General features: G+C 44.0%; 1 protein-coding gene across 1 annotated transcript; it reads left to right on the top strand.

Moving 5' to 3' along the window:
- Positions 1-5,544: 5,544 nt before the first annotated feature.
- On the top strand, positions 5,545-13,341 carry LOC124406522. The gene is made up of 7 exons (XM_046881958.1): positions 5,545-5,689; positions 5,791-5,818; positions 6,051-6,160; positions 7,350-7,420; positions 8,104-12,588; positions 12,715-13,264; positions 13,296-13,341. The coding sequence occupies exons 1-6, from the start codon at positions 5,545-5,547 to the stop codon at positions 13,228-13,230; spliced, it is 5,355 nt and encodes a 1,784-aa protein (XP_046737914.1). The 3' UTR covers positions 13,231-13,264; positions 13,296-13,341.
- Positions 13,342-15,281: the final 1,940 nt, after the last annotated feature.

Consider the following 15,281-nt stretch of genomic DNA (forward strand, 5'->3'; position numbering starts at 1 on the left):
TCTCGATGACGACGACGACGATGATGACGACAATCCATAACTCATACGTTATTTGTGAAACTCGGCTCTTGTACGGTAGAATTATCCTCCGGAACAAACGTAACCCGTTGGTACATTGCACGTTCAACTCGTCATCCCGATTGCTCTCGTCGCCGACAAAAGTGCAATTATATCGTAAACTTTCCCTACCCGTTCGTTCCACACAACAGCGTTTTTTCCCGGCAGCTAGGAATTCGTTACCTCAGAGTTACGCGCCGCTGTTTCCAGTCTTCATGCCACGCATCGCGCATCATCACAGCTTATCGTTAATTCGCAATCGCATCTTCATACTGTTTCATCTCGTAGCCTGTAGGGCGTGGCTCGAAAATCAACCCCCTATACATATAATTTTCCAGCCCGCAAACTACCCCGATATAGTAGTTATGTATATGCCAACATATATGTATAGACCCATTAACGGTATTGCGTTACCGTTTTATATCGTATACCTACCTTCGTATATAGGTGACTCAACGGGAGTCGTAACTGCACTACTTCGCCGACTATTGTACCCTTATAATCCCCACGCTGTTCCACAAACGCTGAGGATACTCCGATAAATTCACCCCCCTGGACGTTATTACTGTATACTCAGAAATAGTTAAACTGCAGGTATACGGCTAATTAGAATTTCACGTACATTGCGTAGACAAAGCACTACATCATATACCTGGCAGTGCGAATGTTACCTGGTTACATACTCGTCATCCTAAATAGCTGTAAATCGCCGGCATATATCATTGTCGAGCTTCTGGAAAAATTCGCTTTGATTTTGCGGGATGCATTATGCCTGCGGAGAGCCGAGGGACGGTATTATGCGGTCGTATACGGTTGGGCCACGTAATCAGCGATATCTTCAGCGCGGTAACGGGCCACGGGGTTGTGGGGTTGGGTGTGAAGTTGGCTTCATAACCAGGTTACACCATCCTAGGGCTCCGTCTAGTTCTCCCCCCCCCCCCCCCCCCCCTACCACGTTACTTTACGAACGACTCACACGCCAGCGACACCACCTGCACCCACTGTCCTCCGCCGCCCCCCTCGGGGGCTGTGGATGTTAGAGCTGCAGTCCTGGCATGGCTGGGTAAGTATACCCCACCTAGGCGTTATAGATCACTCCTAACACCGGACGGCGTTGCCTGGTAACCGTCCTTCAAACATCGTTTTACGCGGTGTTGTTTTATACCAACGAAAAAAACCTGCATCCGAATCTTTCGTACATAGCTATACCTCTATTATTTATATAAATATAGATATATGTGTACCTTCGTACAGCGATTATCATTGCGTGTTACATTCATCCGTAATCGTTGTGCATCTCGACCTTTGAACGTTGAGAGAATAAACTTGAGAAATACCGAGAACCATTGCGCGATGGATCATGGATGTCTAAAAGGGTTTTTCCCCAAAGCTCGGCTAGCTGCAGGCGATCCAGCACTTTATGGGTCATTCACACTCTGTAAGAGTAGCCAGAGTGATGAACAGTGTAATATGCATGGCATGAGTGTTCGAATGTTTATATCTGTAGGCCTATACGTGTGTATATATAATTATTAATACGATTCGTGCAGCGTGGAATTAATGGACGACCAACAGAAGAGTGGAATTTCCCCCAAGCACATGACTTTTGCTCTGTTTATCGACAGATATGAATACGCGTGCGCAATAATTTCTCAATCATCTGTATAAACTTACTGAAAATTGCAACTCCTTCTTTCACTCTGCACGCATCGAATTCTAAACTAGCATGTTTCGGACTCCGACCTTTTCTGTCGAATAAGTATATTGGCTTTGAGTGCAATTATCGTATCTATTGTTTTTATATCCAAGGAAATATGTAATTATTATATTAGCTTCGTCATCACGATTTCGGGCTAAAACCTAGAGTTTTGAGAGGAAGAGACGGTAAATTCGGAATATTGAGAGCTTATATGGAAGTTAAATGCGGGTTTAATCCGGCTACAAATATCGAGATATTCACAAAGTTAAAATTCCAGCCTTTTTTCCAAAGTTTCTCTCAGCTATTTCGCTAGATCGGTAATTCGCAATATGTAAAGCTTACGGCAAAAAGGTCGGACGTAACGCCGGACTGATTCGTCGAAGGTGAAGAGCTTATCCTCGGGGCGGCTCCGCGGAATCCCGGCAGGTTCTCGAGGCCCTAAGTATCAAATCCTCTTACGTAACCAGGGTGGGCGGCAGCCGGGAACCAGGGTTACCAAGGCAGCAGCTCTCGCAACACGCAAACCTCGACATTGTCCGCCATCTTTGCTCTAGTGGCGCGTGGGAGTCGAGTCGACGGAGGTGAGCACCGGGAGTAGAGGGGGAGAGAAAAAGGAGATAAAAGCAGTCGTCGAGAGATCGGACCTCGACCAATGACGCGGAGGATGCGTAGAAGGGACACGCCCTCTATCAGCAGCGCGGGCTACAGCGCAGCATCCGTATAATTCGCCTCCCGCGAGCGCCAATCGATCGACTTTCGAACCTAGACGACGGAGCGGAGCAAACGCGCATCCTCGTCACCGTCCACTTCCCATCTCGATAATGAAAGAACATTTTCCGATTCGAATGGTCATTTTCCTAAATAGCGACGTGTAGAGTCTGGACATTATAGGTATTATGTGTAATTATACACGTAACGTGGGATATATCTCGTACATACGTACTGCGCACGTACGCAGGTATATAACTTTCACGGAATTCCATCGACGTGGAAATTTACATTTAAACGCTTCAAAGCGATTCGATTTCTCGCTCACAACTATCCGCTTCCCTCCGAGCTCTCTTCCGGATCGACGAACTCGATCTGCATTCTTTCTCTTGTACACTGCTTGCAGGCACTGAAACTAATCTCTCAACCTGCGTGTTGATCTGTACCGTATATACTTGCATAGTCAGAAAAATTACACGTGGAAAACACGTAATTGCTTGAAATGTAATATATACACGTTCGGATCGTTGAAAATCGTTCGAAAAATAACAATTAACGATGCATGCCTACTTGTCATTATACTCGGATCGTTTTATATACAGTCCATCGTTTCGTACATCATCGATCGCTGCGTGGCAAAAACTCAAAAGTCTAACTTACATACGAATGAATAGAAAACGTGAAAGTCCGTGCGAGCTTTAAATTTACCCTCTCTCTCTCTTCTCTCTTTCTCACTCTCTTTGGCGCGTGCGCGGCGCGCGCTCGTGTGATGGACCGCGAAAATATGCCCTCGAGATTACAGTGTTTACATTCGACGACATCACCTCGCGTACCTACGTGAATATATAATACAGAGCCCTGCGGCCGCCCGAACGCGATCATGTTACGATAATTCCGTTCTGCGGTTAAAAAGCTGAAACTTGATCGGCCCGACGCATCGTACCTACTTATAATTAATAGGTTACAACCAGTTTTTGGCGTTTAATGCGCACGTGTTACACCCCAGCGTATAATCCGGGGGTTCCCGGTACTCCGCGACGTCATAATAGAAACTGGCCTTCCGAACCTCCCCAACGTCCCCGAATTAGTACGCTAGGCAACTGCGTCGCACCTGCGGGAGCACTTCGGGGGTCAAGAAGTGCAGGTACCGGGATCGAGTTTTCGCGCCAATGAAAACTACCGCTAGTGCAGTATTATACGCGTGTAATAAGCGTACGTGTGCAGGTCGCAGGTACAACAGGCGTAGTCATCGTACTAGCTGGCGCATGGACGAGTCATTGTGTCGACAGATCCTGTTAGCCGTCATGTCAGGCATCCATCCATCCATCCATCCATCCAGCCATATGTTACGTGTATGGATGGACCTTTTCGGGTTTACGTAAGACTGGCGACCGCGGGACCAACGAGCAGCTATAGCTCGAGTTCTTGCCCAGAAAAAAACAGACGCATACAATCGAATTCTTTAGAGTTCAGAAGTTCTATGGAAGAGATCCACAAAGTATCTATACATATTAATGCCTCTTCGAAACTGAAAGACGTCGACTGAAATGTACGCCTGCTGCTGCTGCTGCTGGCTGCTGCTGGCTGCTGCTGCTTTATGCGCTCTTCACCTCCTGAAAGCTGCATATTTTCATCTTCGCGTTATACATCTTATATGTATGTCCACACCTGCACGCGGAACCATGCATGCATGAAGGGGAATTAAATGCGTGTAGGTGTCGAGATGACGGAGTGTTTATCGATTGCTCTCAGTTCTTATATGAATTATTATTGCCGACGCTTGAGCTCGACGCGTTTCTTCGTTGTTTTTTGCCACTATGGATTCAACGGTGAGTTTATATTAACGCAGTTACATGTTTGGTTTATTGTTAGACTAATCTACCTAGGCATGATCCAGATTACGAGGCAGATAGATTCTAGTCTAATGTCTGTGAGAGTAGTTAGACAAAGTAGATGTAAAGAGAGAGCGAAGAATTTGGTAAAATGCAAACAATCGTCGGTTCGACAACGCGAGACGCTCCGAGTGACCGTGATTCACTTGTTATTTGGTAGCGCCGAATGTCCTTCTTAACTTCCATTATGTCGATAATACGAATATGTCGTCCGTCTATGTGTGCGGTATACTTATGTCTACACATCTCGGGATCGCGTAGCGTATTATACGAGGATAGCCCGCAATCTGAGTTACAGAGGAGAAGAGAAAAGTAATAACAACTCGAGAGATGTTTTGTCTGCGGCTCCTCGAGCGTCGTCGCCTCTTCTATACATCCTCAGTTACCGTACCTAACCATACACAGTTGTTCGAACATCCGTTGAAAAAATCGTTTGCTTGATCTCTGTGCGAATCTTACTCGCCTATCTCACGTATTTCTACAGACCATATATCCTTGTCATGCTAGCAGTCAGCCAGTCAGTCAGTCAGTTTTTAAAATTACCTGGTGAATAAATATTTTTGATAATTTTTTGTTTCTTTCAATCAAATGCCTTAGAATCGTTCTGCGTGCGATGACAATGCCAGTGATATCCAGCGGTGTCACCTCACAATTAGAGGCGTGAATGGTCGCACTGTGTATAACAAACGTTACGAAAAAATTTAGGTTGACTCGGGGTGATCGGGGTGGGGGAAACCTTGTAACAGATACGAGTCTGAGCATTCGTTGCAGGCGACGATCGGCTGCGACTTCGAGGAAACGGTGACGAGCGTCTCCAAGAAAACTCCATCAGCTGATCACCGATTTCTCATCATTCACGTGCGAAAAACGTAATTAATTTTCTCCCATACAACCTGCTGCTGCAGCCCTTTTGAAAAAAAAATCATCAACGGTCAACTGGGTTTATCCGCTTCGCGATTATTTCTCAACTCGTTTACTCCATGTTATATAGTTTTAATTGTTAGGTATGTGTATCTACCTACGTACCTACGCGTAGGTGTAATGTGATGAACGTGCAATTGCGCGGACGTTCGAATCGATTCGTTTACGTTATGCGTATTACAAATTACGCGTGATCTTGCAGCAGACACAATTTCATTGTGTATACATATATGCTCGCGTGCATCTTACGTGTGTTGTATACACTGTATGCGGTCAGAGATTCTTGACTCGCTGCTGTCCTGGATTCTCCATCTCCGGCTAGGCTGTACCAATTTCCTGAACACGTCAGATGTATTCATTCTTTCCATCCATCATCATCGTCATCATCATACGGTGCAGTGTCGTTGCCGCGGTATTCCCTGATGTGAGAAGACGTTGAACTTCCTCACTTCCTTCGCGTATACATAAAGTTGTGTTTGTAATTTGTGTAACGTAACGAAATCAAATTTCCAGTAAAAGTAAGCGTAATAATCACGCGGACGTGAGTTAGTGACGTGGTTTAGTTAGACAGACACATAAGTTCCGTCTCAATTATCGTTTACCACTTAATTGTATACCGCATTTCAGTGACGTCTTTAATTTACGCATAAAACAAAAAACAAAGAGGCAGTATTCTTTGTTTTTACTCGATCGTCGGTAATTGTGATCTTATATCCTAGAGATAGAACCTATAAGACGATATCCTAATTTTATATCTCATCTTTATGTTACAGATTTGTGACAGGCAGATTCCAAGGGACTGCAGAGGAGCTGCCCCCTAGCTCTAGACACATGGCATGTCTCGCAGGTGCCATCGCCCCTTTGCCAGCCGTCCCTCGTTCAGGTGAGACTCATTCAGATGATTAATATACATATCAATTTCTCGCCACATGTCATCGCTAAATGAATGAAATTTCACTGCAGTAGCGGCTTATCTTGTGTGCTTGAATATTATCGAGAAATTTTCGGAGCTCTGAGTGTTGTCTCAATGTTGGGCCAAAATTTCAGAATATACGTTTACATTTATTATTTCGATTCCAAGTCTAATCATGATTTGACAATAAAGAATCAGTTCGGAAGTGACATCACTTTTAAGCTTTGTCCTCAAAGTTTGTAGTTCAGGAAAAACGCTGGCCGCGTTGACGGGATTGGAGGAGCTCCATGTACGAGCGAATAAGAATTCCGCAAACTTAAGCTTTGGAACAAAGACAGCAAGCTTTCTTGCAGATTGCAAGCGTAACTGCTGAGGAAGAGCTGCGGTGAAGGAAGATAGCGACCTGACCGCTATATCCATCCTTCCTCGTTTCACGCTCCCCTCCTTCGTTGCAATGATTAATTTACAATCATAATGAATTATACTGATAACCTTTATCAATTGGACTATTATAATCCAGAACTCTAGTGCTATTTCAATACGAAAGTAACTTGGAGACATTGTTAGCGGGACTATTGATCAACCTAATTCATGATACCTATGTCATACATACTCGTATATCCGCAAAATTAGAGTTGCAAGCATCTACTTGTTAAATAATCCGAATGTCGCGTTGCAAAAACTAGACTCGTATAATGCCGACGGTACTTCTGTGGCTTTGAGGATCACCATAACGATCATGTATCAGTATACTGTAATTTCGTTTAATAGGGCCGAGATTGTGTACGATTATAATAATTAGGTCGAATTCAACATCCTTCTTGGTTCACAGATTATTTGATTGCCAGCAGCGTTCTTTCGCAGCAAAGCTTCATATCAATTCATTCACGAATTTCTCGATAATCTTTTTTTATTTTTGTTCCAAGTTTTTTTTCTGTTTTTTATATTTATTTTTTTTCGCTAATATCATGCGGCCAGCCGAGACTGATAAAGTATTTTATAGATTAAGAACAACTGATCCAAACCCGTCGCGCAGTCGAGTTATCCCAACCTTAATCTCTCTGTGTCTCTGACGCAGCCATCCGCGGCAAAATAACAATCGTGGACGCGATACGAAAAAAACAAAAATAAATTTCGTATCTTCGCTTTGTGATTACAGTTACCACAGACAGCGGACTGGAGCAACGTCAGAACATCAAGACGCAAACTGATTCAGATACGTCAGCTTCGGTGAGTTGATTCTTGACGCTGAAATTTATCTGCTAGTGGTTTTTATCCCGCTATTATAAACTGTGCTCACCTCGAAGACATACCTTGTCGATCATGTCGAACGCCGGATATTAAAATGCAAATCATGAACCTCACGAGATCATTGGCGTGAAAATTTCTCAAATTTGCGATGCATCGGATTACACAGCGAGACAAAAGCTGGTCGCAGTACTTCAAGTGGTGCCATCTTTTCTCATAAATTTCGGTCCTCCCCATGAAACATTGTTTGTTCTTTTTTTCTTTAAAGATTTGAAGGGAGCTACACGCAGTGAGCCACGATTCTTTTTATTCGCAAATTTTTGCCAATCTGTTCAGGTGCCAACTAATCGGTGTACAATTTCAATTGCATATATGAAATTTTAACGCAAATTTGAAACAGTGAGAACACCAAGGCGCGCGCATCAACCTCTCATTTTTACCCGTCTAATTTTCCACTTTGATCACGCGGTAATGTGTTTATCTGGTGCCTGTTCTGCCGCGGGCTGAAAATATTGACAAAACTCTCTTTTGTTCGTATGAGGTTTGTTGCCGCTTATCCCTCGCGAGAATGCAGCGCCTGTGTTCTGAAAAACAATTACAGCAGCTACATCCACCACAGTCATTTATACCTATGCTGACCGCGTTCCTTTTTCTTCTCTTTCAAGGTCGACCCATCCAGCTCAGCTCTCGCCTGCCCTGCGTGTTTTATAGTGCTACCGAGTACACGCGAGCTGACGAATCACATACGAGGTCACAACTCTCCGAGGATCAGCGAGGGTAGCGCAGCCGAGGACGAGCGCTCTTGTTGTGTCTGCGGCAAGGTCCTCAGCTCGGCGAGCTCCCTGGACCGTCATATCCTGGTCCACTCTGGTGAGCGACCGTTCAAGTGCGGAATCTGTGGAACCGCTTTTACGACAAACGGAAATATGCACCGACACATCAGGACCGCCCACGGCAGCAGTTCCTCGAACAGTTGCACGGATTCGGAGGTTAGCAACGACTCCGAGAGGCCGACAATGAAGCGACGGAGAAACGAGGAATTCATTAATTACAACAACAATAATCTGTCCAAGAGAACATCGCCGGAGTGCGTCCAGGAGGACGACGACCTACCGGCGAGTAAACGGATCCACATAACTCTGTTGAACGATAACTCGAGAACTGACGACAAGGATCAAACCGAGACTCAGCAGACTCACTGCTGCCCCGTGTGCGGGAGGGAGGATTTTGCGACGAACAGCCTACTCGAGGATCACCTTGATCGCACTCATCCTACCCATCCGGCGAAATGCGATACATGCAACCTGAACTTCAAGGATCGTCGGGTGCTTAATCATCATCGTTCGATGGGACATCATTCCAATCGTTCTAACGACAGCCCGACGAGGAATCTCCGAAACTCGGTTGTCGGCTTCCCTGATTTAACCTTCATCGACTTTTCAGCCGGAAAATTTCCGGCCATTGCTCGTGCCGTTTGTGAAAAATCACTACACCGACCGGCGTCCGGGGAAGTCGCCAAATTCCAATGCTGTAAATGCTTGAGAGCTTTTCCCTGCAGAACTGCTCTTGACTCCCACGAGACTGACTGCGGTAACCAAATAACACTGCGGGGAAACATGGCCGAGGATCAGTCAAAGAGAAACGACTTCTTCGCCGGATTGGATCTTCAAGATAAGGCGGCACTCGTCGAAGCCAAGGAGGGAAAGGATCTGGCCGACATACAGAGCATCATTTCGCTAACGTCTGAAACTGCGATTCTGCAGAACTTTCCGCGTCCCGATGCAGTCACTCCGGATAACGTTATTAGGACCGGGTCCAGCGTCGGTTCGTCTGGATCATCCTGCATCGCGTCTGCTGAAAATCATGAGGAAGAACTTCAGGATGCCTTCTCTGCCGAGTTCCGTCGGATGAAACTTCGCGGTGAATTTCCGTGCAGACTCTGCAGCGCTATTTTCCCCAACCTGCGAGCTCTCAAGGGTCACAATCGGGCGCACATGGGAGTCGGCCCTGGAATGCCGTACCCTTGTAACATGTGCCCTTTCACAAGCACCGACAAGGCCACCCTGGTGAGGCACTTGCGAACTCACAACGGCGACCGGCCCTACGAGTGCTCTATGTGCAATTACGCATTCACAACGAAAGCAAACTGCGAGCGTCACTTGCGGAATCGTCACGCCAAGCTGACCCGCGAGGAAGTGAAGAAATCGCTAATCTATCACCCCAGCGAAGATCCGCAGAACGATAACGGGGAAGCCCCGGCACGAGGCGTGCGGGACGACACGCGGAGAGTTCTTGTATATCCGAACGAACGCGAAGAACCCAGCCAACAGAGGCCGATCAGCGTTGGCCCTGACGGAAAGGCGGAGATCAGGGTGATCGATGAGGCGAAACTTAGGCAACCGGATCTTGCCGGTGCACGGCACGCTCCCCAGCTGAGTAGTTTCGATACATCCGAGATATTCCAAGGCAGAAAGCCTCAGATTCAATTGCTTGAGATGCAGGTACAAAGGCACACCGATAATTCTATGGATATAGACATACCTCAGGACTTGGTATTAAAGCCACTTCAGTTTCCACCCAGCAACGACGCTCAGGACGATAACTCGTCGAACGAAAGTATATCACGTCTAGTCACCGAAGCCAAACACTTAGCAGCAATACACCAAAGACTGCCGAATCTTCACGTCGATGTTCAAACATCCACCGGTCGTTACAGCTTAGCCGACGAAGCACCGTTGGATCTATCGATGGACGCGTTGGATTTAAGCAAGAAATCGAAGATGAAGGAAACCGAACAACCTGCCGTTGTTCCAAATATGGAAGAAATCGACCAGAGTGATAAGAACATTTTCAACGCGGCGAATCAACTCCTTTTGACGCAAGCTCTGCTCAAAAGTGGTCAAAACCCGCAATCCACAACCCTGCAAGAAGCACTTTACGCAAACGCTCAACTTCTGTTCCCAAACTTTGGTACTTTTTCACCTGCGAGTTTGATATCGCCGTTCATGTTCAATGCCCATCTCTTTGCAAACCCAGAATTTGCCATGAAGAGTAGACTTCCAACGGAACCGATCAGAGGTCTGCGGTGCAGCGGTGGCAGCCTGTTAGAGCCTGCGATTTCCAGACCTGAATTTGGAACAGCTTTTTCTCAAACCAGGGAGACTTCGCACCGCTCGGCTAGCGAAAACACCGATTACTCGCCAAAGCTGATGTCCCCGAAGTTATCGAGCAAGATATCCGCTGCTCGTGAAAAGGTTGATAACACGTCGTCTTCAAATTCTGTTAAGATGGTTATAAAGAACGGTGTTCTTATGCCAAAACAGAAGCAACGAAGGTACAGAACTGAGAGACCATTTGCTTGCGAACATTGTTCGGCCAGGTTCACCCTTAGAAGCAACATGGAGAGACACGTAAAACAACAGCACCCCCAGTATTGGAGCCAGCGACAACGAGGTGGGCATTCGACCAGAGGCCGACCTCCAACAAACCCACCAACAAACCCACCAATAAGCCCACCAACAAACCCACCAACACTACTGCAGAACTTCAACCAACCCACCTCTCAGTCAATGTCGCAAAATTTTCCGAGCATTCTACCAAAAAACGACCATACCAACTCGGTGCAAAATTACGGAAAGCATTCAATTTCCGATCAAGTCAAGTACGCGATTCTTGCACAACAGTTGAAGGGGAATAAAGCAGAAGAAAATGACTCTGATAAAGATTTGGTTATCGATGAAGAACCCGCAGAAGAACAAGCTTCAGAATCTCGAGAACAGCATAGCGAACGGCAGCCCTTGAGTCTGCTCAGAGGTAAGCTAGAGGATAAAAATGACTACAATAAAGATAACATTATGAAACAGCATGTGAATGAATTTTCAAAGGATTATTTGGTGCAAATAAGAGAACAACATCTCGAGCGATTGAAACGTGACGCTAAATTGTACGAGGCAACTAATACGAAAGATAATTCGGATAAGGATGTAAAGCATGAGATGGATGAGAACGAGATGGAAGATCAGAAAACTATACACGAAACTGACGAATCTGTTGAGGCAAAAGAAGAGGAGAAAGCCGGAGGGGAAGATGGTACTGCAGATCTTGCTAGCGTGTCGAAGCTACTTGACAACGCTTCGCAGCAGCACCAACAGTTTCAACCACAGTATCTGAGCGATGAGGAGGAGGGACTGGTTGCTTCAAGGAGTGAAGGAAACAATTCCGGAAGTGACGATAAATCTGATTCCAGCAATTCCGAGAACGTTACTCGTAAAAAAAAATCTGCATATTCGACGGCACCGAACAGGGTTCCATGCCCGTATTGCGAGAGAGAATTCCCCTGGACGTCTTCACTGAGGAGACACATACTGACGCACACCGGCCAAAAACCCTACCAATGCTCTTATTGTACGCTACTGTTTACGACAAAGTCAAACTGTGACCGCCATCTTTTAAGGAAACACGTGAACGCCAAGACCAGAAGCCGGGCCAAATCATCCCGACCTTCATCCTCCCCCGAGGCCTCGGCAAGTTTGGGAAACAGCAACACCATCGCGATGAGAAACGTACCGGAGAGACCCTATAAGTGTAACCAATGCCCAAGCTCGACATTCTCAACATTGGGAAACCTGAAAAAGCACATCTCCTCCAAGCACCGCACCAGCAGCGGTCCTAAATCGCAGCCAGACAGCCCGATGAGCGATATGCAGAACAGCCCCAACGGGTCTTTGAAACAAAACGATCAAAGTGGATACGAAAGTCACTCTTCGAGCTTAGAAGACACAATGCGGAACTCGCCGATTAGCCTCGTAGAAGAAAATGTCCAGAAGGCCACCCCGAATATTTCGACGAGCACCGACACTTCGCAGTCCCTGAAGACCTCCCCAGAATCCGGATCCACCGTCTCATCGTGTTCATCCGAATTACCATTCAAGTGTCACCTTTGCGACGGCAGCTTTGCCGAGAGGCAGGACTGCCTGGAACACATCAAACACGAACATAGACCTGAGTACGAGCTTCTTTTGACAAAAGGTGCGTTGGACATGGCTGCGGAAACCGAAAACCATCCCGAAGAGCAGCAACAACCATCCCAGCAGCAGTGCGAGGATGGAGAAGGTCAACGCGGCAAATTTCCAGATTACGCTAACAGAAAGGTAAATATTGGCTGTCAGTTAAAACGTATAAACTATACGGTGTTTCAGGCGTTTTCGCAAACGTTGTCACACAGTTGCATGGCGGATAGTTCTCCGGTTAACCTAGAATTCTTTGATCTCTTTCAGGTGGTCTGCGCTTTTTGCATGCGCCGTTTTTGGTCAGCTGAAGATCTCAGGCGACATATGCGAACACACACTGGCGAGAGACCCTTCTCATGCGACATTTGCCGGAGAAAGTTTACTCTGAAGCATAGCATGCTGCGACACCGCAAGAAGCACGACTCTGTTCGTTCCTCGATTTACACAGGTGCCAGCGGGGACGAGGAAGCCTCCCCGACAACGCCGATAAACAGTAATAGTAACAGTAACAATGCGATTAAAACACAGGAGTCGACAACCGGTCGTAACGCGGTACCAGGAACCGCGACTCCCGTGCGATTTGATGCCCATCAAAAATTGACTAGCCTGTCCGGCAAACTTACGGGTGTCCGACATAACAACAATCACATTGATGGCACAGACGACAACGACTTGATATCAAATCTTTTGGGCATTAGAGACAAAACGATTATTGACAGGGTTTTGCAAGGGTCTCCTGATGACGCAGCCAAGATACTTGGTGTTAAAAGTGGTCAAGAATGAAATATTTTATTGCACCGGAAATTATTTCATACCACTACCACCACCACCACCCACCCCCCCCCCCCCCCCCCTGCTCTCTTTTACCGATTCTCTCAGATGACAATTTTTTTGTTTTATTTTATTCTTGTTTAATACTTCTTTCATTCCAATTATTATCATACTTTGACTTTTTCTCTTATCTTCTGCGATGTCGGGACGTTATCAATATTTTCAGATTTTCAAGAAACTTTGAAAACTGTTCTTAAATTTTTCTTATTCACACTCGTGCCTTAATATTAGATCGTATCTGCTAATTCTGCGCTAACATGGAAGTCGCATTGTGTAGTTATTCCTTAATTATTATCAATATAATTGTTTACCTCCGAATTATATTCTGCATGTGGATGAAAATCCGTTAGAATCAAGGCTTCAGTGATTCTATTTATAAATATAACATGTAAATGTCTTAATTTTCAATTTCCTTTCACGGGATCCGACGAAGAAAAACTTGGATAAAATTAGCTATCTAAAATAACGAAATCGAAATGTATGTTCTTTCTGCGCGGTTTGATGACTAACTTTTCTATTTATAGATTTTTCACAATATACTATTATAAACATATAAATATACACCTACGTATTATATATTATATACATACGTGAATGTACGTCTAACGATTGGTCGTGCTTAATATTGTATTATTACTACTATTATCGCTATTATTATCAATACTACTACTGCACTGTTGTTGGATTGTACGATTATGTATTAGTGTGCCACTGTGAAGTGTCTCATTTGGAGATGCTGTGGGGCCTTACCTTGTGGCGAGGTCCGAAGGATCGTTGGGAAACCATGGCATCTTTAAAAACTGAATCAGCCATTTTTTGCAGTCAGAAGTATTGTTTCTGTCGGGCTGAGATAGATATATATATGTATATATATCTGGGACCTATATAATATATCAACTCTTAAAATATCTCTAAACACATCTCAATATTATTACATATACATATACATTATATATATATATATACATATACATTTTATATATATACATATATATATATATATATATATCTAAATATAGGTAGACATAAATTTTCTCTTTTTTTCACTGTATTATATAGGAGTCAGTGGTTTTTTCGCAATGGAACGTCGACCGTATAAATTGTAAAATTGAATTTGATGTTGCAGCGATGACTATGGTTAAATTACAACGGACGACGTTGCATCGTGAATAGTTGAGCCGCATTTTGATCCAAAGAAATCAATTTTAAGCAACGAATTACGGAAAGCCATATTTAAATTTTATTTAAGTGTCAGCTAACATATTGACGTTTGATATACGTCGCAGTATGTGGGTGCATTTTAGAGTGCCTTTCCAGCCAAGATATCTTTGAACAAGGAATCGGATTAACTTGGCTTATTTTCGTTAGTAAATTAATAAAGGAAATTAACTAAAGATAAAAAATAATTAGTAAAGTTTAGGTAAACAAGTCCGTCGTATATTGTAGTGTATGGTAAATATTTTATTGGTTTTTAAAGTAACCACATACTTTCTAGTAGAGCATTGTATAATCGATATCTCATAGATGATTATTACTAATGTCATTAGTAATCGAATTGTCTCTTCAATTCTAGCGTAATATTTTTATAATTATGCTTTACGTATAATGTGGATGAAGGAATTTTAAAACATTATGATTTCTGATTAAAATTTAAAGCAAAAAGTAACATAATATTTTTGACGATCTTTTGAAGCAATCGACCAAGTATTGTTTTCATTAGAGAAAAATTATTAAAAAAAAACAAAACCATACAAAAAAAAAAACGTAAAAACGGGAAAAAAGTAAAACTAAAACGCAATATAAGTAAGTCATTTTAATACATTTAATTGATTTATATACATACATATAAATATTTATATGTATATATATATAAATATGTATAACATATATAAATATTTATATGTATATACATATACACATATATATATATTTTTTTTGTTGTCCAAGCGTTACTTGTAACGTATATATTATTGATAGTTTATTTTAAATGCCGTAAAATAAAA

Source organism: Diprion similis, chromosome 6, assembly GCF_021155765.1.
Source record: "Diprion similis isolate iyDipSimi1 chromosome 6, iyDipSimi1.1, whole genome shotgun sequence".
NCBI lineage: Eukaryota > Metazoa > Arthropoda > Insecta > Hymenoptera > Diprionidae > Diprion > Diprion similis.

Excerpts from the sequence above, each read along its gene's own strand:
- LOC124406522 (XM_046881958.1), top strand. The coding sequence starts at position 5,545 with ATGCGGTCAGAGATTCTTGACTCGCTGCTGTCCTGGATTCTCCATCTC. Across the intron at positions 5,690-5,790 it reads GGTGCAGTGTCGTTGCCGCG|TAAAAGTAAGCGTAATAATC; the intron begins GTATTCCCTGAT and ends TCAAATTTCCAG. Across the intron at positions 7,421-8,103 it reads ATTCAGATACGTCAGCTTCG|GTCGACCCATCCAGCTCAGC; the intron begins GTGAGTTGATTC and ends TTCTCTTTCAAG.